We start from the raw sequence: 26,138 nt of genomic DNA, 5'->3' as shown, positions 1-26,138 counted from the left end.
TAGTGTGGAGCATTGTGGGACAGCTTCTGAAAGCCAGTGACAGGTGATGTAAACAATGCAGTGTCTACAGTGATGCTACGTTGACCTAGCTACGTCAACCATAACTCAATGCTGCTCGCAGAGGTGGCGTTATTAAGCTGCCACAGTGGGGCAGTTATGTCGGCGGGAGCGAAATTTTAATGTAGACTCTTAGGTCTTACTCAATTAGGCTGATGTAAGTTGCCTTGCATCGACCTGTCTTCCCATATTTTAATGTTACAGTATTTTGAGTTGCAGTGCAAGTTATTTTCTCTTTTGGTTTTTATCAATTCTTGAGTGTGTGTGTACGTGTATTGGGATCACTTTGTTTTTACATTTGTTAATTTTAATGGAGCATGCATTCAGTATATTCTGTAAAATCATAAGAAACTGTACAAATTTTATGTCATTAATAGACAAAATGTTCACACTTCCAGATTTTTATTTTCATTCATAAACTAAGATATGCTTGCTTTTTTTTTTTTTTAATATTATCCTTCATGGTTCAGTGTTATCAGGAAAACAGAACTCATGCTCAACAATGCTATTGTAGATGTGGATTCAGAAGTTCTTTACAAAGCAGTGGGCAGCTTACTGGTATAGCTCTGTTTATGCACATACAAAAAGCATCTTGGTTGTATTTTCAAAAACATGAATTACCATAAGTAGAGAGAAGTTTATATTTGTAGTAATAACTCTGTAGTCATGATACATGAGCAGAATATTTGCCCATACCATCACGCCCATTCAGCTTTCAGTTTATTGGCTGGTTTGGTCTTTGAAAGAGCTCTATTAACTAAGTCCCCACAGACCTAGAGTTTGAAATCATATTCCTGAATATCTGGTTAGTGGCTACAGTTGTACAGTGGGGAATCTGACGAGTCATTGAAAAAGGTTTTACTGTGTGTAGGTACTGACACACAAAAGGCCATATTGTGCTCACTGTCCTGATTAGAGGGAGGAGTGGAACTGTGCTCCCCTGTGGGAGCTTGGGTGGCACAGAAATGCCCTGAATGTCCTGATATGTTGGGGAGATAGTGTAGCTTTCTCTGTTGGCTTGTGCAGGGAGGGGTGGGGCTATGGTTTGGCAGCTTCCCCTGCCCCTTTGAGGTGTCCTGAGAGAGTAGTCTCTGCATTTTCTCAAGTGCACCGACTGAAATTCTGACAGGCCTTTTTGTGAGATGCACAACAGGGTAAAGGCTCCTTATTCACTCCTTTCCTTTGTATCCATGATATGGACTGTGACAATATGATTCAAAATGTATCCTTTATAAGGGTCTCCTCTTAAAGGTGACCAGCAAAGACATTGAAAAACCAATAATTTTGGGGAATATATTTCTTGTAATGCAAATGTCTTCCTCCACTCCCATCTGTTCAAGTCTACAAAGGCCTATCCTATAAGTGTGGCACCACTACATGCACTTCTACAGCAATTTTCATGAAACCTATCTTGGGTTCTTTATAGGGCATTTCCCAAAAGATATAAGATGATACTATTGAAAACTGTATAATACTGTACAGTTCTAAAATCCAGCAATGGGTGGCAATGTCACACTCACCCAGACTGATTATGGGGTGAGTGTGACATTGCCACCCATACACTGTACAAGGGGTCTTGGACTGGCCTAGTGAATGATTTGTGGTGGGACAGAACTTTTCGGACCTGGCAAGAAATAAGACGGAATGTACAAATGGCCAGATAATTCTCCTATTCTAATTATTTGGGATTTTAGCATATGTAATAGTTTTGTGTTTTTTTTTTTTTAAAAAACCCTTGCTTTTAAAATAGCTATACTTTAATCACTTTCTGTATTCTTTCACCTCATCTGGTCTTTAAAAAAATTCTTTCCTTTGCTGGTGATGAACCCTCTATTCATCTTTGTTCTCCTTGTTGAAGAAAAGATGACGTCGTACTGTGATGAGACTATCTGTAGTGCAGTAGTTGATATGCAATGCTGGTTAAGAAGATGCTATTCTAATGCTTCTTCACAGATTGTATTGCATTGTGATCAGTCTCACATGGATAAAGAGGCCCTTTTTCTTACTGACGATTTTCCATTCTTTAAAAATATTTTCACTTCTTAGAGGTCTTATGTGTTTAAACAAAAAATTAATATATTGTTTCTTTTGTGATAATATTGTCAGTGTATATTATAAATCCCTGTTTTCAGGGCTACGTGACTTCCTGAGAACACCTTGCAAATAGAAAAAAGGGGCAGATTTTTAGATCAAATGTGTTGTGGGTTTTTTTTTAATCAAGTTTGAGGGAAACACTTTTAGTTTGTTAAGAGAAGGCAAAAATACCTGACAAGGTTCCGATGCTGAATCCCTTATATTTCTAAAACTTTTATTTTCTTCAGTGGTGGATAAAGATGCAGTATTTGACCTTAGTGTGGGTCTTAAAGCTTGTTTGTTTGTTTTTTATTTATAAATTGCCTTTTTCTTAAAGGTGGCTAAATTTTAAAATTAAAAATTTCAACAGGCCCTTACTCTTTAAGCTGCTTGAAAAAGAATCCACTGCCAGCTGATACAAATTTACGTTTTAAAAAGTGACTACTATGTATGTGCAATGAACTAGACTTTCTACATTTTTTAAAATGTAGAATCTGACATATCTAACCTAATTAAAGATAGCTGGAGAAACCTAACAAATTAGCTTTCTCATAAGAGTTACATTAGATATCAGTTAAGTAAAGTGACTGAAAAGGACTCCAGTGTTTTTCTGAGGGAGACAGCTAAATAGGTTAGGGTGATCCATTTCCATTCAGATTTATTACATTCAGAAAGAGTTGATCTGACAACAAGAATTTTTCTTTTGTTTGAAAGGAAATGTATATACAAAACTACTAAGAGAATTGTTGCACAACAAGAGTACCAATGCGAAGAGACACATAGTTAAGAGGGAAATATGTAATAATCTTCAATCACCCTTGTGAAGTGCTTTGAGGGTCTCTGATGAAAGGTGCTGTGTAACAACAAAGTCTTATTTATTTTTCCTGCACCCAGCTGAATTTTGCTCCTCATTTCTCTGAATTTTCTTGCTTTTGTTAGTTTGTCATAGCCTCAGCGTTCTTTCTGTGTAGTTCTTCCAAACCTTAATATTACTTGGTACGAATTTGCCGTCGATGGTTCTGGTGTATGTCAGTTTTTAAGCATTTCTGGGATGCTGAACAAATAAAAACTGACGCTGAATTAATTTGCTGTGTGAGTTTTAACTTTTCACTAGCGAAAACATACCTGTGAGTCTTTCTGCAGTGTAAAGGCCCTTTTCTGTTGGCATGCAAGAGACTTACACTCTTGTTGGCTCTGTTTAGACTAGAGAAACTTTTAAAATTGTCTCCATATTGATTACATTAGTTCATCTCCCTTGTGGTATTCATAGAATCATAGAATATCGGGGTTGGAAGGGACCTCAGGAGGTCATCTAGTCCAACCCGCTGCTCAAAGCAGGACCAATCCCCAATTTCTGCTTCAGATCCCTAAATGGCCCCCTCAAGGATGGAACTCACAACCCTGGGTTTAGCAGGCCAGTGCTCAAACCAGTATTAACAGTGGGAGCCTTAGTGTTGACGGGCTGTCAGCTGACACAGTTCTTGGAAGGGTGACAGAGCCAGAGATTTTTCTGCACTAACCTACCATAATGGGAGCTGAGCTGGTGTTAGCAACAGTGAGAAATATTTTGACAAAAGACCCTTTTGTGAGCCTTGGTGTTAATGGTTTTGAAGGGGAGAATAGACTTCTAAAAGACTTAGAATGCGTGCATTTTTGTCTTAATGTAAAGGTGACCCTATTTCAAACAGCCCAAATGTGAACTTACCTTTGCTGTTATGACTGCAGCTTCCTCTCTTCTTGTTTTGCAGGAGCTGACAAGTGCTTTGATGCATGTGAAACTACATCTTTTTGTCCAGATCTTTACACTTGTGTTCTTCCCAACAGCAATATGGCTTTTTCTTCAAGTGTTATCAGTCACACCTATAAATGAATGGCTTTTAAAAGGGTATGTTTAAACATATTAGAGTGAAATATATTATGGCTACTTATTAAGGGCTGCTGTACCAGTAATATGTGTTTAACAGTTATATAGTGAAGAGATTTCACTGTGTAGTTTCATGCTTTGACACTTGCTATTGAAGAAGTACACATAAGATTATCCTTTCAGAATTATGGTCTCATGTTTAGAAAGACTTGTCAGCTAATTTCATTTGTAGGGAGCTTGCAACAGATCAGCTTTCTCTTTGACATGCAGTCTGTCGAAGCTGCTATGCTTGATTTCAAGACGTATGGAAAAAAGTGATTGCTGAAGAGAGGCTTAAATCTATGAATACTTTTAAAAAAGCACAATATGTGGCATATGTGTTACAAGTATTGTGTGTATTTAGCATCACACTGTACACATCCAGATGATTGTTCAATATTGGTTCTTCCGCCAAGTGGTGGAAAAAAAATTAGAGTTTTTATGTTGGAACAAATCTCTTATTCTTTGAAATGATGAATTAAGTAGTGGCTGTTTATCATGAGAATAAAAGGCATTGTCTTAAATGAATTTGTCTAATCTTCAAACAAATGTTTATAGATACAAAGTGACACCATAAATGATATGATAATAAACAGTACAAAAAATCCTAAAATAGAGAAGCATCAAAATCAAACTTATATAGCAAGAATCACCAGGCTTTGCTGTGTAAATAAAATATAAAAATAAACTATTGTGTTAGAAATATCCCAGTTGTAAATAGAGAGCAGTGCTGTTCCATCCACTGGAAAGAAACCCCATTGTTCCAATAGTTTGGTGTTGCTTCAGAACAATCCTCCGTGTAAATATCTTAGTTGTAAAGCTGCACATGTGTGTATGTCCTTAAAATAGAGCTGTTTTTGCTGTTTGTTTCAGTATTTCTCCAGACTGTTCTGTTTTTCTAAGTATAAAGTGGTGCACACATTACAAGTGACGTTGAATTTGAGACAACAAAAACATCATTTAGGAAATGTTAGCGCTGTTCCTCATAATGGTGTCAATAGATCAGTTGGAGTAGAAGCATGCCAGTGTATCAGAATTAATTTAGACTTGGTGAAGCATAAAAACAGTTACAGTGAATATGAGTGCAAAGGTTTTGCACCAGCAAGACCGGTGACAGGCTTTCTCATCATCATAGCCTGTCAAAATTCAGTCCTAACACAGAACAGTCTCATTTGCTAGACTGCAAAGTGCAAGGAGTTTTGATTCCTCTCTTCCCACTCTCTGCATTACCATCCCCATTCCCCTCTTCCTTTTGATGACATTTTTCATGCCGATCTAGTCCTTAAGGGATGCATTCTTATCTTAATACACAGGGGTATATACATGCAACTTCCTAAACGCTGTTTTTCTCTCAAATTTGCATTTACGGCCATTTTTACACAGGGATCTAATGAACAAATATGCTTTTTGTGATGCTTATAAATGCTTTTAGAGAGCCACCATCAACTTGCCAGACTGTTTATATATATATATATATATATTGCCTCTTAAAAATAAATAAATAAAAATTTAGAGCTGATCCCGCAAAAACACCAAATGCTTTTAACTCCAACTGGCATTATTAGGCGTTGAGGGCACTCACCACCTCAAAGGAGGTACTCCAAACCTGGCATGACTGGATCCATATAACGCTCCTTTCCATCATCTGCCGTTTCCTTCTCTAACAATGGTAACTGTGACTGAATTGATCATCCTTTATCCATTCCTTCTCATTTATATTTTTTCTCATGTTTCTAAGCATTCACTAACAGCAAATCTATTCTGTAATATAGTTTCTTTCTGTGCTGGCTTATAAAGTGATATTAACACCAAAGGTGTATTGATACTACATCTCTGAGTGTGAGCTAACACTTTAAAATTCATAGTAGTTAATGTCTAGAGATGGCCTTGAACCAGAACAGTGGGTCAGAAACACAAATACTGGAAAGTTTAAGTTGGGCCCATTATCAGTTAAGAGCCTTAGCTGGTTTTGTTGCCCTTACCAGCCTCAAGTCCTAATGGGCGGAGTCTGAACTCTTGTTGCATATCTTGTAAAACCAGAGGCACTACTTGTGTAAGCTTAGCGACTGTGAATAGAAGATGCCCTGCAAGATTAGGGTATTGTGATCTTACTGATGTAATGCCTGCAATATTGCATATGTAATATAAAACTTATTTAAGCCATAGTAGCTACCATTGTCCTGGTACGTGAACTCAAGATCCCTTACTTTCAAAAGACACACTGTCAAGTATTTAGGCCTAAAACTTAACCTCCTAAATTTATAGTAATCTGCTGTGGCATGTTCTCATATTAAATATATAATTAAAATAATCAGTGATTAATTTTTGTACATTTTACTATTTTTGTGGGATGTACTTAAAACAAACAAAAAGCTTACCTCCTATTTTTCTCTTGTGCTCACTCTGCAGTAGCATTCACAATATACTATACACATTACTAAAGCATCATTGATGCACAAACGAGGACGTGAGCATCACAGCTATTTTAGTTTCTGCGTCCCTAAAAATTAGGGGGAAAAGCAATTGATGTTTGACTAATAGATGTAGAAAAAACCAGTAAGGAAGAAAATGTTTATCTTCAGTCTTCTGAGAGTTTTAAGAGAGAGTGAAAATACATATGAAGATGAAACACTTGACAACTTCTCTAAACATACAATAAATAAAAATTTTAGTGGTGTTTTTAAAATATGTTTTAACTAAAAGTAGAAGAGGACAATGTGAACCTAAAATAATGAACCTACATCTTCTCCCTCTGCCACCTTCTTAATGGTCCATATTTTTAGAACATGGTATCTTCTATAGAAAAATAAATGCATACGTCTTATGTTGCATATTTTCCATTATAGATGTGGTGTTTCAAAGCACTTTACACACATAAATAAATCAAGACTCAATTTTGTGAATTGTAAGCGTTATAATCTCCGTGGTACAGATGGGGAAACAGAGTCACTAAGAGGTTAACTGATTTATTCAGGATCACAGAGCAGGGATGATCACAGTGCCATGGATGATAACAGAACACGTAAAAGTCTTGCTTCCTAGTGCTGTGCTCTAACCACTAGACAGTTGAGCTTGTGATAAATAATCATTTTTGTTCAGCTTTGATGGTTGTTTAGTGCTAGTGTCTTGCAGTGAATATTGCATTTCCTTTTTTGTGTTTAGTTTGCAGACAGTAGGCTGTATGCCGCCTCCTGTGTCTTCTGCAGTGATTTTAACCAAAGCTGTTGGTGGAAATGAGGTGAGTTTTTATTTTATTCACAATTGATCTTATTTGTTGTTGATTTATACAAAGAACTTTTGTGTAATCAAAGTCATGTGCTAAAATGTACAGCCTGGTGAAATAGAGCTTTTCATATTATTACAGTTTATGAAGACTCTCAAACTTAAAGCATGGATATGAAAAAAGGCAAATTTAAATTTATCATGTAAACTGGGGTTCTCAAAGTGGGGGGGTTGGGACCCCTCGGTGGTTCATGAGGTTATTACATGGGGGGTTGCGAGCTATCAGCCTTCACCCCAAACCCCGCTTTGCATCCAGCATTTAAAATGATGTTAAATATATAAAAAAGTGTTTTTAATTTCTAAGGGGGGGCGCACTCAGAGGATTGCTATTTGAAAGGCGTCACCAGTACAGAAGTTTGAGAACCACTGGTGTAACATCCTGACAAACTCCTGTGGCTACTGAGCCCACTGTTGCTACAAAGTAATATAATCACATCCATCTCTATTATGGTTTATTTCTCCTTCCCCGACCAGTTTGTGTATTTATTCACCTGTTGTATATTGTCTGAATCTTAGATAGTGAGTTCCCTGGGGCAGGGACAGTCTCTATGGTGGTTGTTTGTACAGTGCTTAGTATTATGAGGCCCTAAGTCCTCTTTAGGATCCTGAGGCAATACAAATAATTATTACACACAAAAAGCTACATTTAAAAGACCCTTCAAGGGTTGTAAAGTCAAGTGCTCAGAAAGTTAGGAAATGCCAGAATAAGCAACAGACAACTTTAATTAAATCCCCTTGTGCGTATGCAGTATGATGCAGTCTTTAATTACATGCTCGTGTACTGTTTTTTTGCCCAGGATCCCTACCTTATTTAGTGCACATGATGGACAATGCTCACTGAATGGATAGCTGTTCATTACTTTTTTCTCTCCTCATTTACTGCACACTATTCAAACCCTGCTCTGAAGTCAGAATTATTAATTTCCTCTTTGGCTTTTCTGCTGTACTTATTGCTATAGTATCTGAGTACTTCAAAATATTCATGTTTGTTTTCATTGCACACCAGTGAGATTTGGAGGGGGAGGGTATTATCCCCATTTCACAGATGGGGGAATTGAGGCCCAGATGTTTACAGGAGTCTAAGTCTCACTTTTCAAAGGGATTTAGGCACTTATGAGTCTAAATACCACAGATAGTGTATGGGTTTAGACTCCTAAGTGCCTAAGTCCCTTTTGAAGATGAGACATAGGCTCTTAAATCAGTTGGGCATTGTGCTGCTGAGTAAAGCAATGCCTGAATAGCTTTAAAAATCAGGACAAGAGAGATTAAGGGTAGGTCTACACAACCCACTGGATTGGTGGGTAGCGATCGATATATTGGGGTCGATCACGATAAATCGATCCCCGAGTGCTCTCCCATCGACTCCAGAACTCCAGCGCTGTGAGAGGCACAAGCGGAGTCAACAGCAGAGTGGCGGCAGTCGACTCACCGCTGTGAAGATGCCACGGTAAGTCGATCTAGGTATGTCGACTTCAGCTATGCTGTTCTCATAGCTGAAGTTGCGTACCTTACATCGACCATCCCCCTAGTGTAGACCAGGGCGAAGATCAAAAGTATCAACTGAGAAGCTCTAGAACTAATTTTTAGGTGTCCAGGACCTGGTTTTTCTTAGCAAACTTAATTCTGGCATTTTCTAACTTTTGAATACTTTGCAACTTTAATAATGTTCTTTTAATGTAGGGGTTTTTAAAGTGTAATTTCCTAGGTTTTTTGTTTTTGTTTTAAAGCAAGCTGGTGAAACAGAAATTCAGTCATGAACCATCGTATTGACACCCCCATGGGTTATCAGCAAGGTTGGAACTTTTAAATCCTCTGCCACTTGAGCTCACTGAGCAACTTATAGCGGTAGTACGTTGTCATCCTTTGTGTGGACCAGGTTAGAGGGGGATGAGACATATGCTTTGCCAGTGGGTTGCGCGCACATTTTCTGATATCAGGATTGGTGAAGCTTGGGTGTCTTGGTTCCACACTAGGTTCTGGAGGGGAGTGTGGTCTAGTGGTCATATTTCTGCCTCTGTTCCCCCGAGCTGGACCCTTTCTGCCCTGTCCCCTTCAGACAGTCCCTGTCTCAATCATCTCTGCCTGCCCCCCTTACCCCTTAGCTTCTTGTCTCTTTGCCTAGCCAGTCCTAGTCTCCACCCCCATCTCGGATTTCACATCTTAATACCGATTTCCCTCACTAGCTCATTGTCCCAATCTATTCCCTCACCTTCCTCCCTACCATGTCTGGCTCTTGTCCCTTCTGCATTCAAGTCAGGGTGCATTCTCCTCCAGACTCCCAGGGGACCAGAAGCGGGAGCATTGAATGCACAGAAGAGACAGTCTCTCTGACAAATTCTACAGAGAATGTGCAATTATTTGTGGTTTACAACATGGCCAGATTCTGGCTCTTTTGCTGCATGGGAACAGCAAAAGGCAAATGACTGACGCCAGGGCAATGCTTCCTGCCAAATTTCAGTCCTTTGCCCCAAAGCACGGAGGTTCTAGAGCTTCTCAGCTGAATGGTTATGAGAATTTTTTAATGTAGGAAAAACAATGTATTTTTCTCTGTCACTGAAATCACCTCTGATCTGTGAAGTTGTATTCAATACCTGAAGCAAAATTCAGCTTGCATGGTAGTAGTGATTGTTGACTATTATCCCTTCTAGTCTACTGTTGTCTCATCAAGCACTGATTCATCTTCTTACATGATCCTTCTTACTGAGTTAGAGACTTGTTAGGGCTTCAGTAGATTTTATAAGGGTAAAGAATGGAGAGGGTGGTGGATAGTTGCAATATGTTAGTAAGAAACATGAAGTGGTGAGTAGAGATGCCTAGTTTGAAATAGCAGGCATTATTGAGTCTGTCTGGATTCAAGTACTGAGAGGAAAAAGAACTGTGAGTCTTTAAAGGAAGCATTAGACAGTGTGGCCTAAGACAGAGCACTTGACTGGGACACAGGAGACCTAGGTTCTATTTCCAACAGGCCTGTGGCAGAGATGGGTAACTTTGAGCAACTCACTTCACTGTTCAGTGCCTCAGTTTCTCCATCTTTAAAAATGCGGGTAAAGGTGCTTATCTTCTTTGTGAAGCACTTTGAGCTCTTCTGATGGAAAAGCACCATATAAGAAACTCATTAGATAAATGCTATTTTTTTATTATTATTAGGTCTAGATAAGTGCAAGTAAGTATTTGTTAAAATGCTTGGGGAGATAGCTAACACCATTAAGCTAGAAGCCACTGGGATAACTGGAGATTTTGAAGCATAATAATTGGGAAAACTTGGTCATGAAATTATGAAGATAAAGGGAGGATTTTTTTAAAAAAAAAATTTATAAGGATCTATTTTTATATCCGCATATGTACTAGAGGGGACATACTTTTGTTGAATAAGGAGGGTCCGGTAAGTGAATTTAATCTTAAGGGTAGTTTGAGTAACTAATTGAGCTTTGTTCATTGATTCTAAATTTCAGCTGTACTGTGATTTTTGGTGCAAAACCAGGTAAATTTAAAAATCCAGTGTTAGTAAAATGAGGAATTTAATTAGGAGCATAAATTGGCATTTATAAAGTTATAATATCTACCAATATTTATGTATTTATTTTTCTTTTGGTCTAAAGAAACTCTAGACCAAAGAATGACCACCAAAGTGCTGGGTGCCCTTGATGCACATTTAAGAACACAATGACTCAGAAGTTACAGAACATAAAACCATCAAAAGCAGTAACACTTCTCCATCTTCCCTCACTTCACACATCATTTGGTCACTAAACACATGACCCGTACAGCATGAAACCTCTAGTGCACTCCACTACCTCTGCCATCCACAATGCCTGCTCAAACAGATTGGCTTTGCAAGAGCACCTGGAAAACCAACAAATTGGGGCTATTTCAGAGTTTGAGGGTCAGAGCAGTTCAGAGGAAACTAGCTTTTATGGGAAGCCTGCTGCCAGTAGTCTCCTGCCTTTTATAGTGAGGGGGGAATCAAGATTGAGGGCCTCTGCTGGTTGCAACTGTGGCATTATGATATGGGGGAGGTATTCTCTCAAGTAGATGGCCTCAAACTCTTTAGGGTTTTGTAGGTCAAAACCAACATCTTAGACTCCACTCTGATATGTGGATGAATGGCAACTTGTTTAAGGTATTTGGGAGCAAAAGTAGAGCTCATAAACATTTTAGGGAGGAATAAACTTTACAGTTTTTTAAGAGAGAAATAAGGGAAATGCAAAGGGGTATGCAAAAGAGAAAAATGGAGTTCAAGTGTCTGGGATGCGAAGATCAATAATAAAATATATTTAAAATACTGTATTGGAGTTCAGAGGGTGGCAAAAGGGGGAATCCAGTGAGGCCATTAAGAAGCTGGGAGAGCAAAATGATTCTTGAGGGTTTCAAGAAGAGACAGCAGCTGTTCCTTTTCTGCAGATATTAGATGTAAGGGTAGTCATGAATGGCAGTTTTTTTTCCTCTTCCTGCTGCAGGAGATGCTGCACCTGTTGCTGATTAGAAAGAATAGCCTTCTCTGTAGGTCCCCCAGTTCATATCTATTGGGGCAGTTGGGAGGGTCGACAGTGTCAACTCATCCTCATATGTACCTCCGTTCATCTCCCTGTGAAAGAGGCCACACAAATCTTGAGAGTGGGCCATCCTCTCAACTCTCTCTCTGCTCTTGTTCCCTCCTTCCATTTAGCTTTCTCACTAATTCCTCTTTCTTCTTCTATCATTTCCCTCTGTGCACTGATACCTTCATCAATGCTACAAACAAAATTCTAAAACAGCTGCTGCTTACGTCACAAGTCATTTAGTTTATTTGGAAAACTAATTTCAGGTCCATGTGTAAATGCATTGTGTGTAGGAAAGCTCTGCTCCCATGAATGCTGGCAGAAAGTAAATACAAAAGGGGCTATTGTGAAAATGACGCATCAAGATCTAATATTTATTTGAGATGTTTGCCACACTATTTGTGTGGCTATACCGTTAATAATTTTTGGGAAATCTCTTGGTACAGGGGAAATACTAGAGAAGGATGGTCATGGAATGAAAACACAGAATTGAAAGAGAGATCTGTTTTCAAATTCCAGCTCTGCCAGCATGCCAGACTCTCATCATGGCCTTGGGAATACCACTAAGGGCCAGACTATTAAAGGTATTTAGATGGCTAAAGATGCAGAATAGGTGCCTGATGAGATTTTCAAAAGCACCTAGGGGCTTATCTCCCATTGATTTTTTTGTTTAAAGAGCAAGGCACTTTTGTAAATCATACAAGATGATTATCTGCACCTAAATACCTTTAAAACTCTGCCCTAAATCTCTCTCTGTTTCTGTAAAATGGGGATTATAATTTTACCAACATTACAGGGAGTTGCGAATTCATAAAAGAGCTTTGAGATCTTCAGATGGAAGATTCTATGGAAGTGCAAAATATTATTAAAAGGTGTTTGGCAGAGAGCAAGTATAGTCCTTTCTTTGAAAAAAGAGGCTGAAAATTAGATTTGTAAGCCTATCATATTTTTTTGGAAAAAACAATTTGAGATGACTTTTATGGGCAGCTTAATGACACATTTTGAAAAGTTTAATTTACTACACAAGAGTCAGGATAGTATTGTGCAGATAAATCACATCAGACAATTTGTGTTATGGAAGACTGACCCTTTACTACTTCACAAGAGGAAATTGTAGAAGTGATTTTTTTTGTTATGTTGTTTATTTTAACAGTGAATTAAAAAAACTGTAGTCTAAATAACTCCTTAATTTTAGTAAAATTGACTTCTATTTTTGTATGTTCCTCCTGGCTTTGTATATACTGGATTTGGTGCTTCCAAAATAAGATGCTGCTATATATTCAAGGCAGAGGACTTGTAAATACAAAAGACTGAAATACAATGAAAAAGCTAATAAATGTATTCCAGGACCAAGATAATTGGGGAAAATACTAAAACTGATTTTTAAATTTTGTTTATTTAAGGATGTGTAAAAGATAAAAACCAAATTGTAAAATGAAAGATATACAAATAGTTATTTTCTCTTTGATTTCTTTCCTGAAAGGCTATGTACAAATAAATAAACGAATAGTTTTAACTGATATTTTAAAATGAACTGCATGAGAGTTGTCACACTGGCAAATAAATACTGGAAAATTCCAGTGATTTTTTTTATTAAAAACAAACAAAAAAGGTGAACCCTAACAACATGGTAAAGTCAGAAGAAAGATATTGATTTTTCTAAAAATATCAGAAAGCTTCTTTGAACTGTGTGTATATGTACATTAACCTTTTAAAAACAAAATACTATGAATTTAAAGGAATGTGCAAGCCTTAATGTTTTGTGTTTCTTACTTTGTACCACTGTGTGGGGTATTATTTGACACTGGATGGTAACGCACAAATATTATGAAAGAAGATCACTTAAGACCTGTACAGGAAATATGCATATTGCAATGTTTGGCTTCCTTCTCTAATATAACCTTTTTGTGACGGAATGTTAAATCTTCTCAAGTGATCTTTCCGAAGATGTTATGAAATGTAACTATAACCTGGAAGCTATAGTATGTGTTAAAGGATATTTTTTCAGATTTTGGCATATGTGTGGAGGGGGTGGGGTCGGGAAGAGTGCAGGACTAGTCCTGAAGGGCTGCATTTGTGAAAAGCTTTAGTTAAGCTGCACTGTACACGTACACATGCAGAGAAATAACTATGAGCATGCACTTCGGGTATACATAGGGAACTGCCTATTGTTACTGAGAAGTGGTCCATCTCCTGTATTCTGGTATTATTTTCTATACATCCTAATATGGTGTTTACATTTTTCACCACTGCTTTGCTTTGAGCAAATGGCTTTTATTTTACTGTCAGATGAGGCTCAGTTGTTTTTCCATTGAATGGTTTGTTTGTACCCATCAGTGCATATGAGTAGTCCGAATTGTGACTTACAAATCTGGACTTAATCTGCCACAGTATCCGTTAAGAACCTCTAAAGTTCCTCACAGTCTTTTTAAGTCTTGACTAACCTAAAACATATTGATATCTGCAATTTTTTCTTCCACACTGTTTATATGTATTTAACAGCAGTAGTTCTAGTACAGATCCATAGGATGCCTCCTGTTAACCTTGTGAAAAGTTGAAAATTGACCACTTAGTCCTACTCTTTGTTTTTGCGAAAAGGAGTACTTGTGACACCTTAGAGACTAACAAATTTATTTGAGCATAAGCTATGGTGAGCTACAGCTCCACTGCATCACTTCATCGGATGCATGCAGTGGAAAATACAGTGGGGAGATTTATATACACAGAGAACACGAAACAATGGGTGTTACCATACACACTGTAATGAGAGATCAGGTAAGGTGAGCTATTACCAGCAGGAGAGCTGGGGGGGGGGGGGAACCTTTTGTAGTGATGATCAAGGTGGCCATTTCCAGCAGTTGACAAGAACGTGTGAGGAACAGTGTGGGAGGGGAATAAACACGGGGAAATAGTTTTACTTTGTGTAATGACACATCCACTCCCAGTCTTTATTCAAGCCTAAGTTAATTGTATCCAGTTTGCAAATTAATTCCAATTCAGCAGTCTCTCGTTGGAGTCTGTTTTTGAAGGTTTTTTGTTGAAGAATTGCCACTTTTAGGTCTGTAATCGAGTGACCAAAGAGATTGAAGTGTTCCCCGACTGGTTTTTAAATGTTATTCTTGACGTCTGATTTGTGTCCATTTATTCTTTTACGTAGAGACTGTCCAGTTTGACCAATGTACATGGCAGAGGTGCATTGCTGGCACATGATGGCATGTATGACGTTGGTAGATGTGCAGGTGAACGAGCCTCTGATAGTGTGGCTGATCTGATTAGGCCCTATGATGGTGTCCCCTGAATAGATATGCGGACACAGTTGGCAACGGGCTTTATTGCAAGGATAGGTTCCTGGGTTAGCGTTTTTGTTGTGTGGTGTGTGGTTGCTGGTGAGTATTTGCTTCCGGTTGGGGAGCTGTCTGTAAGCAAGGACGGGCCTGTCTCCCAAGATCTGTGAGAGTGTTGGGTCGTCCTTCAGGATAGGTTGTAGATCCTTGATGATGCGTTGGAGAGGTTTTAGTTGGGGGCTGAAGGTGACGGCTAGTGGCGTTCTGCTATTTTCTTTGTTGAGCCTGTCCTGTAGTAGGTAACTTCTGGGTACTCTTCTGGCTCTGTCAATCTGTTTCTTCGCTTCAGCAGGTGGGTATTGTAGTTGTAAGAACGCTTGATAGAGATTTTGTAGGTGTTTGTCTCTGTCTGAGGGGTTGGAGCAAATGCGGTTGTATTGTAGAGCTTGGCTGTAGATAATGGATCATGTGGTGTGGTCTGGATGAAAGCTGGAGGCATGTAGGTAGGCATAGCGGTCGGTAGGTTTCCTGTATAGGGTGGTGTTCATGTGACCATCGTTTATTAGCACCATAGTGTGTAGGAAGTAGATCTCTTGTGTGGACTGGTCCAGGCTGAGGTTGATGGTGGGATGGTATATGCCATCATGTGGCAGCAATGCCCCTCTGCCATGTACATTGGCCAAACTGGACAGTCTCTACGTAAAAGAATAAATGGACACAAATCAGATGTCAAGAATTATAACATTCAAAAACCAGTCGGAGAACACTTCAAACTCTTTGGTCACTCGATTACAGACCTAAAAGTGGCAATTCTTCAACAAAAAACCTTCAAAAACAGACTCCAACGAGAGACTGCTGAATTGGAATTAATTTGCAAACTGGATACAATTAACTTAGACTTGAATAAAGACTGGGAGTGGATGTGTCATTACACAAAGTAAAACTATTTCCCCGTGTTTATTCCCCTTTTCCCCCCTCCCCCCCACTGTTCCTCACATGTTCTTGTCAACGGCTGGAAATGGCCCATCTTGATCATCACTACAAAAGGTTCCCCCCCCCCGCCACCCTGCCCGCTCTCCTGCTGGTAGTAGCTCACCTTAGCTGATCACTCTCTTTACAGTGTGTATGGTAACACCCATTGTTTCATGTTCTCTGTGTATATAAATCTCCCCACTGTATTTTCCACTGCATGCATCTGATGAAGTGCGCTGTAGCTCACGAAAGCTTATGTTCAAATAAATTTGTTAGTCTCTAAGGTGCCACAAGTACTCCTTTTCTTTTTGTGGATATAGAAACATGGCTGCTACTCTGAAACCTGTCTTTGTTTTTGGTCTCTTAGCCAGTTTCTGATTAATGGCAGAACCTTAACTCCAACCCTGTTTCCTTAATATCCTCTTATTTACCAGGTACTGATGTAATATGCAACTGGGGAATTGTGCATGCAAATAGATATTTACACACACATTCTAGTTAACATATGTAGCTACCCATTTTGCATTCATATATATATATATATATATATATGTTTAGCTTAAACTCTGATTATTGAACTTTTATTAGTCGATTTGTGGGAGCAAATAAATGAGGAAATAATTTAGAGGCCCAGTCCTGCAAAGGCATAATTCTGAGTTCAATACATTACACGTATGATTTTCAAAAGCATTTAACATTGCTCTTAAGCCAGTGGGAGCAGAGTTAAGCCAACAAAGAATACTTTTAATAATCCCCACCTTTATTGTCTTATGCCAAAGTTTTGTGCATCCCAAACTGTATTGAATTCAGTGGGAATTGTAAGTGACCTTCACCATTTTGATTTATTAACTGTAGGCATTAGTGTTGGGGGAACTTTTATCTAAGCTTTCTTCCTATTTACTCTTTGCCTGTATGCCCCCAGAATGCCCTGGTTGTCTGCTGAAAGAAGCCCCTCTTTTCACCTTGTAAAGTCTGCTGGAGAGTACTTGTCTCACAAAAGATAGGGCTGGAGAAGTTGCTTTATCCCTTTCTCGCTACAGATCTAAGGCGTATTAGAGCAGGGATTTTCTCTGTACCCTTTGTAACATACACAGGAACCATCCCTCTATTCCAGTGCATCTTGAGAAATATCTTAGAAAGTGCATTTGGGCTGAGGAAGGACATAGTTGAGCTCCCCTCCTGTGCTGCTTTCTGAGGACTCTTTTTCAGCTCACTTATTTATTTCATTTCTCATGTGGTGGCTCATTGAGGCTGAGGCCCCATTGTGTTCGGCACTGTACAAAAGTATTACAGAGTCCTTGCCCCAAGAACTTACAATCTAAATATTAGACTGCAGACAGCCGGTGGATGCAGCAAACAGATGACTGGAGCAGAAGGAGACAATGAGATAATAATTACTTAGGCCTGGTCTACACTAGAGTGCGGGGGATCGATCTAAGTTACGCAACTTCAGCTACGTGACGTACATAGACCTATTGAATGTGGTGTCTTCACTGCAGTGAGTCGACTGCTCCTGCTCCCCCGTCGACTCTGCCTGTGCCTCTCATGGCGGTGGGGTACGGGAGAGCACTCGGGGGTCGATTTATCGCATCTAGACTAAACACAATAAATCGACCCCCACTGGATCTGTCGCTGCCCGTCGATCCAGCGGGTAGTATAGACATACCCTTAGAGTGAGACGACACTGTTGCCAGAGGCAGGAGGGTAAAGTATAGGTTAAGGTGGGTTTAAGACATCTTTATGCCCTCTCAATTCTGTGTTGCTCCAGCTCCTGGAGCAGTCCTCAATGTAGACAACCCAGAGTTACACCTGCTTCCCTGGACTGCCCTTTGGGCTGCAGTACTGCCTGGAATCTTCACAGTGCTTTGTGCATTTGCTCTGCCCTGACATGCTCCCTACACCAGGGCTTGCGAGCGAGCCTTCAGAAGGCAACTTCACAATCTGGCCTCATCTGACCATGGGCTTTCAGGGGCCCTTTTATGCTGCTCTGGCCCTTTTTACCTGGTGTAGAGAGGTTAGAATGGGTGAGGATCTCATCTCCACATTTGACAAAACATGCCCTGATTGAATCCAAAGAAATTTGCAAAACCTTTGCCATGGCCAATGTGCAATTTATGCACATTTATGAGTACACAGAAGTTAGCCACACATTTATATGTGGCTTGAGCTTCCTTAGCAGCATGGTTTGTTGGCATAGTAAGGAAGGGTGTGCAAAATGTATTGCCCAGGCACAGCAAAAGATTTTTAGAAGGCTCATTACTTGGTCAAATAAGAGCCACTTTTCATTAGACACTGAAAGACGTTTTCCATTGAGGGCTATTACCTTGCTAAATTTCAAGTTCATACCCCCAATGGCTGAGAAGAGAGGTTGCAGAAATTTTATTATATAAACAGGGAAAGTGTTTTTCTTCACTTTCCTTTACTCAAAAATGACAGAACCATTTTTGTATAAGCTTTCAATCACAATTGGAAATTTTCATTCTAAAGGTGAAAGTTTCAGAAAGTCGTAAAGCCCAGATTTTTAAAGGTAATTAGGCAATGCTGTATTCAGTGTTCCAACGCCGATCTGATTTAGGTGCCTAAATCATGTGAAATTTAGGTGCCTAAATCAGTTAGGCATTGCAATGCTGAGTCGCTGCAATGCCTAATTAAGTATTTTAAAAATCTGGGTGTAAGTGACTGAAAACAGGGGTTCACAATAGAAATGGCTGATGTCACAGTTACTGGGCTGCATCCTTGTCCCTTTTTGAGGTCTCTGAGTGCTCCCCCACAGCAGTCAGGCTTTGGCCTGTTACCTCTCCTGCAGTGGGATTCTGTGGTTCTCCCACTCTCAGATCAGGGCCTAGGCTACCATCCCCTGGGTACCAAGTGTGACTAATTCAGCAGGTCCAACTGGGGTTGGAGCCTGCAAGCATTTCTCTTTGGAAACCTGTGTAGCTTACATTAGTAAGGATACAGACACAGCTTTTTCAAAACAAAGCCCAAGAGAAGTAGATTTAAAATAAAGAGGCCTGTATTCCCTTAGATTATTTTAGCCTCTCTATCCATAGCTCAGGTGGGTCTGGCTTGTTCCCCATTTCTGAGTTGGAAAAAATAGCCTACATGGCTTGCAACTTGGTCCCTCTGTCTTTTTCTGTCTCTCTCAGCGTATGTCTACACTCTGAGTTAATGGTATAAATTCCAGCTCGAGGAGATACACATGCACTAGTTCCGATGAAGCTTGTTCACTAAAAATAGAGTAGCCATGACAGTGTGAGCAGTGGGAGGGGATTAGCCACCCCAAGTATGTTCCTAGCATCTCAGGCAAGATTGTGTTTGGGTTGGCTAGGCCCTCCCACCACTCATGCTGCGGCGGCTACCTTCTATTTTGAGCACACCAGCTTGATCAGAACTAGCCTGGGTATGCCCCCTTGAGCTGGGAATTATGCCCCCGTTTCAAAGTGTAGATATACCCATAGTCATTCAGTCTTTTTACAGGCTCCTTCTGGCCGGCCAGCCTCTCTGACCAGCTCTTCCCTCCCTTTCTATCAGGATTATGTTTAGCCGACCAATGTCTTTGGAACTCCCCGTGTTGCAAGTGTTGGGGCTACTGAGTTCCTCATATGGCTATAAACCTGGCTATTGTTTGAGGGAATGTTCCTTGTCTAGGCCATTGTTTTACCTTTCCTACATTCCTTAAGCTCCCTGTGATTTAACTCTGTGCTTTCAGGTAGGTGTTCAATAATAAACAAATAATAAATAAAGTCCCTGGCCATTACCATCAAGCAGCCTCCAGCTCCAGATTACAATTGGATCTGTGCGCATGGTACATTGAGCTCGTGGCAACTGTCAAATACATGGGCAGCGCCATGCAGTGCCAGAGGATGCTCAAAAGATGTGGATGCTCCTATAACAGCATCTTCTGCTGTGCTTCAGGCCCTTCTCTGTCACAAAGCTGCAGATCTCTAGACCCCTGGTTATACCAGCTCTGTTTTATGAAAGTGAAACAAGCGCACTGAAGAACACTGGACTGACATTTTGGATTCTTGTAATCTTCGTCAGTTGCTCCATTTTAAGCGGCAGGACAAGAGCAGAAATGGGGCTATCCTAAGCTGAACCCAGCAACCGCTTCCATCTGCACTGGTTGGCTTTCTTGGAATGGACATATTATTAGGACAGAAGACCAATGAATTATGATGTATGCTTACCAAAGAATGTCTCTACAATGGCCATTGATGACATGGTCATCAAAACCTTCGGTGACACAATAAGTTGAACTTAATATCCAAGTAGACCTTGTTATATGGATGGAGCTTGATCTGCAAGGAGGCTATGGCCCTTTGGGATTTGCCATGATGAAAATGATTCAAGCAGGTAACAATGTCACACTGAACAGGGAAACTGGTCACATCATATTAATTAAATATATTCCACAGTTATTCACACCTCATGCAATTTTAATTCTTGCCGTTGCTTACATTCTAACAAAATTTTATAGAATAGGTGGTGTTTATGAACAGTATTCATTTGGTTGGGAAGTACCATTATTTTTTCACACTGGCATATTGAATCCTACTGCCAGACATCTGTAGTTTCCACTATGCCTTTTACCGTAATAGCATAACAATAGGCAGGTATGAACAGAAGGGGAGCCCTTCCTGTCCTGTCTGCTTCTACTGCAGAGGGCATTGGATTTGCAAGAAGGCATTATCTCTGGTAGTTTTATTAAAGATTATTATTAAAGATTCTAAAAATCAAGAGATTTTTCCTGATTTGGCCTCCTAAATTGATGGGTTGATTTTTTCAGTGCTCAGCACCTAGCAGCAATGAATGACTAGAGTTGGTGCCTCAATGTTTTTTAAATTAGCCCTCTTTTAGGAGCCTAACTCTTTCAAAAGTAGGAGCCTAAAATCTTGACCTCCACATTAGAACTCCTGGTAAACTCTGCATGGGTTTGCCAAAGTAATGGCCTGTAGCCTTTACCAATTCATCATGCTTAAGACTGCCGTAGCAGAGTACTCAGCTAGGCAGTGGAGATTTTTTTTTCAGGTGTTTGCTGCTGCATAGCATGTTTTCTGCAATGCAGAACCAAACACTGAACCTCCCTACCACCATTTGCTTCCATAATTGACATCAGTTAACATGGATGGATGGGAAATATGTACGAGTGGCAATAGCAGAGTGTTATTCATTGTGCTCAACTACATGCATGCAGCTCCAATAGAAGCTGTTGGTATTTGGAAATGCATATCTGAGGGAAGAACTTAGTTCAGAATGTTTTGTACAAAACTTCAATATTTGAATAAGAACTACAGTGAGCAAACAAGCCAACAGCTGATTGCATCGGCAAGAGAGAAAGAGGCAGCCACAAGAGCCTCAATTTCTAGTAATTATGTAGCCTACAAACTAAAAAATACCCCAACCCTTGAAATACGTTTGAGCTAATGAATCCAGAACTATGGTTTGTTTTCAGAGTTTAATTTGGCAGTTTACATGTGTTACTTATATACAATTTTGAATCCTACAAAAATGTGTGGACTTGAGTTTTTTAAAATCATTTATAACTGCAGCAGAATTCTTTATTAAGTTTTTAATGTATAAAAGTTGTGTGGGGTCTACACATAAATAGATCTTGTTCATGATACTGTTATATTTTATAAATGTTTAATTTAGTTTGCTTGTTATTCAAAGCATAATGAAAAATCAGCATTGTAGAAATGTTATCTTCTCCGTTCCAGCTATGTATCCGAATCCTTTTCAAAGGATATCTCTGAGTCCCATAGGCCAAAGTAAATTATTACATGTGGTGAACTCTAAGTTATCGAGCAAGGTCATGGCAGTGAGAATATTTCAGAAAGGTTTTATCTTTGCTTGGAAAGCAAATGAAACCTCTCATCATCAACTTTAAAGTTATAGTTGTAAGAGAATTTTCACTAGGGGTGAAAGATCAAGTTCATGGGAGACATAATTCATTCTAAAAAGTTATTCCTCAGACATAACACTGGGAGATGAAACATTCACAGAGATTTTTGTGTTGTTGGTGGGGTATTTGCATTCACTAATATTGAAGATCAGAATCATTGTAACTTTTCACAATCTCTTCTGGTTTTAGTCCAAGTTTTCCTAAGTGAGGAAGACATTCATTCTGTGATGATTTAAGAACTTAATTTTTTAAAATAGTCGTTATTTTACAGCTATCATAATTTTTATAGTGTGCACCTTTTAGAGTGTTTAATCAGTAATACCTGTTCTATTATTATTAATTTGTTAAATAGTAGCACTTACGGAGCCTAGATGATTAGAGCTCTATTGTGCTAATGAACGGACGCATACACAGTGAGACCATCCCTGCACTGAAGTGCTTATTATCTATAATAATGAGAAAAACAAAAGGTTGGAAGGGAGTCAGGTACAGAGAGGTAAAGGGAATTGTTCAGGGTCACAAAGCAGGTCAGTGGCAGAGCAGAGGGAATAGAACCCAGATCTCCTGATTCCCATTCTAGAATTCTGTCCACTAGACCACTATTTATTTGCCCCGTTATCTAATAGACTTGTATATGATTTTAATCGATCAGTGATACACCTGTCACAGATCATGGCAACCTGCACCTGTATTACCACTTTGTGGTCCAGCAAGGGCACCTGCTCCAGGCTCCTCTGCCATCATCTCTTTTGGGTGGAGACCTGAATCTTTCTCCCTCCTGACTGGGGTATTTCGGCTGCACAATTCTCTGACTATGCTGTAATATCCCCAGCAAAAAAGACTGCCTAAGCATGCCTGTTTTGCTTCTCTCCTAAGAGGCAGAAAGCAGTGTAGTTGTCCATAGTTACACTACCACACAGCTTTTCCTAAGCAAGCACATTTATTCTGAGGGTAAAAACATTACAGCGAAACATACAAAAGAATCTACACACATGCAAATAAACTTCCCGAAGATCATCCCCTAACTCCAAGAAGGGCTCTGCTTGGTGAACAGTCCTTCAGACCCCACCCAGGGTTTGTCTGTCACATGTTCATAATAGCTTTAATTCAGAACAAGGATGCAGACTGAGCCAAGTCCTTCTAACTCTTCCCAGGAAGGATTGGGGCCCCTTCTTGGACCAAAGGTCCTGTCCTTTTGCTGGATCAGAAAGAAGGCCCTGAGTCAACTCAGGCTGTTTATCCTACAATCCTTTCTTTGTCTGTTGGTCCCTGGAGACTTCAGTTTGAGCCTGTCTCTAAGTGGTGGTAGCTCTCTGCAGGTGTTACAATCTGAGTGAATTTGCGTAACCATCCCCCACTATTCTTAGTTCCTGGAGCACTGTGGTCGCATAGAATTACATACAGTCCCTGCCTGGCCTGGAATGATACATAAGGTTATTTCAGTAAGGTTTGTCCAGAATGTTGCAGGAAATTGCCATGCCTGTCACAGCACCCACTCCAGTAATGTCTGAGTGCAGTAGAAATCTGCTCAGTAGTTTGTGCCCTCTTCAACAACCATTTCTGGGGGATGGTGTTTTGGTACCTGCTGGCCTATGACAGCTGTCCTTTGTTAGGAGGGCTGCTAGTGGTCAATCCCTTTCCTTTTAAAAGGTGGGCAATGGGATTGGGCAATGATATGCCACTTGTAATAGCATAACAATAGGCAGGTATGAACAGAAGGGGAGCCCTTCCTGTCCTGTCTGCTTCTACTGCAGAGGGCATTGGATTTGCAAGAAGGCATTATCTCCGATAGTTTTATTTATATCCGCTTGTTTACACACTATTCAAATTCTAGGCCAAATTGATTCTACTTTTAAATCCTTCACATGATATTAAAACAAGAATATTTGCTTTAGGGTGCGCTTCTTTTATGTACTATAGATACAAATCTTAAGTACTTGTCTATTTAACCAGTATATTTAAATTTCTTTTAAAATATAAGTTAATTTAAAAGGAAGCATGTTGATAATGGGAATTGTGGAAAGTTCTGTCTGTCTTGGAAAGTAAGTATGTGCTGTCAGGATCTTCCTACTTTGAGAAAAATATTTTGTTTCTTGTGCAAGTTGTTTCCTTGTAAATGTTTTTGAAATTATGTAATTTTATTACCAACAAAACTATTTTCAGAGGAAGTTACAGTTGGATTGTTAAACATCCAAAATTGAATAAATGATAAACTTAAGTTCAAATATAGAACTGTAGTTCTGTTTTTATGGATACATTGATACTGTTTTAAATTACACAATCATATGTTGTTTGCAAAATATTACATATTTTTTTCTTAGAGCTATATGTGCAGTCTCTAAAAAAATAAATAAATTAAAAAAAATCCTGGTTGCATTTACTTATAGTTTCATTGCCCCAATGGTGTAATATGTATTTATTGAGCTAGACTTTTTTTTATATGTTCTCTAAGGTATCTATTTTAATAATTAAGTAACAGCCATATATTATACAATTTATTTTCAGCCAGCAACACAGCTTGCTTAAGGTGCAAGTCTGGGAGGAATTGCTCAGTATTATCCTATTTACAAATTTTTGTGGCCTACAAATACTATCATGTTCCTATATGTACTTCTTATATAGATTATTTTCATGTGACCTGATAGTCATCTCATGATGTTTTTGCATAAGTGTAGCTCTTCTTGAATGTAAAAAGTTTTATTCCTGATTTTTACAAGTGCAATTAGAGCAGGACTGTGGGCTCTGTTTGTCTGGAATACACACAGAATAGCATGCAATACTACAGTATGCTTAAGGCCCTTTGTTTTCAAATTTTATTGACGTTTACCAAAATATTTTCAGGTTTTATGGAAGCTGTTATTGCATTGTTGATTTTTCACCCGAATTTTGGACTAGTCAAGTACATGAAAATACTAATTATGTTAAGATAATCCAATATATTATATTACATAGATGTATTTGTTAGAAAATTACTCTAAATGTAAATGTGAGTCTGATTTAAATTAAGACCATGTTGTGGAAGATACATACACACATATGTGTTTATATGTGTACTTAATGGTAATGTACAGTTCATGAAATAAATTACAGCATTAATCTGCCTTTACTTTCAGCATTCTTACTTTTTTGCTATTTGTTGCTTTTTTGATCCTCTTTTTCCCCAATATTAACCTCAGTATTTACCCAGAAAACTGTAAAGTTAATATTTGCACAGATTTTCACCCATTTAATTTTTGTAATAAATGCAGTTAAATTGCTGGAAAATTTAAAAAAATACAAATAAAAAATGAAGGGCCTTGAGGATGCTATACACGAATCCCTAATGAAAAGAAAGTCATTCACCACTACTATTGCTTCATAAACTCTACCATTGTGATCCCATAACTGACAAGTACATAACCCACTACTCCTGGCTTTTCAAACCCTCCTGACAGTCCCACCTGACAAGTCTCCAGACCGTTCCCAGATGTAAAAATTCTCTTTGCCTACAAGTAATGGCAAAGTGCCTGACGAGCACTTGCATTTCTCTGTTTTTTAAATTTGGTTCTTTTCCATATTTTAAAAATCTAGGCATTACTTTCAAAACCCTACATTAATGAAATTTTATAGTTAATATTTTACATGCACAAAAGAATGAGAAATTTGGAGTAACGGTTTCAACAATACCTATGATTCAACCACATTGCATGAAAGTCCAAAATACTACATGTGTCTGGGGAAGCTGAGTCACAGTTGATTGAATGGTAACCAAACTTTGTTTTCTGGCTGCAGTGTGTGAAAATTCTATTGCATTAACAGGATAGAGTGCTTTAAATATATATATATATATATTTTGTTCTTGTTGTTCATATACTTCACTGCACTCCATTAAATAAGCATGTTACCTTGTTTGTAAAGACCATCCTGAATTTAATTGCCTTCCATGTATGTACTAATTATGCTCTTCCACATTTGTCAGCCAGTTTTAGCATATTACCTTGTAATCCTTCTTCCAGGTTACAATATGCAACATGATTAAAATCTGTAGGGAAGGATTCTGTCTCCCTGCATCCTAAACTGCTTACTCTCAGCAGTATCCTCTGCCTCCGTTACTTAAAACAAAGCTTTATCTATTTAAGTAGCTCACA

At 38.9% G+C, this 26,138-nt stretch overlaps 1 protein-coding gene across 4 annotated transcripts in view; it reads left to right on the top strand.

Annotated features, from left to right (window-relative positions):
• Positions 1-26,138, top strand: part of SLC10A7 (solute carrier family 10 member 7) — a 201,148-nt gene that overhangs the window by 4,710 nt on the left and 170,300 nt on the right. For 2 of the 4 annotated variants that reach the window (XM_084626838.1, XM_084626837.1), the window contains exons 3-4: positions 3,879-4,015; positions 7,196-7,271. In XM_084626838.1, the coding sequence (XP_084482964.1) occupies positions 3,879-4,015; positions 7,196-7,271 (213 nt within the window). Of the gene's footprint in view, positions 1-3,878; positions 4,016-7,195; positions 7,272-12,299; positions 12,456-20,024; positions 20,526-26,138 lie in introns of those variants that run through there. The other 2 variants (XM_084626839.1, XM_084626840.1) reach the window with 2 other exon arrangements.

This window comes from Lepidochelys olivacea, assembly GCF_965140295.1.
Source record: "Lepidochelys olivacea isolate rLepOli2 genome assembly, chromosome: 4".
In the NCBI taxonomy this organism is placed as follows: Eukaryota; Metazoa; Chordata; order Testudines; family Cheloniidae; genus Lepidochelys; species Lepidochelys olivacea.
The sequence above is the reverse complement of the archived record's forward strand: the minus strand, read 5'-3'. Positions and strand labels throughout refer to the sequence as shown.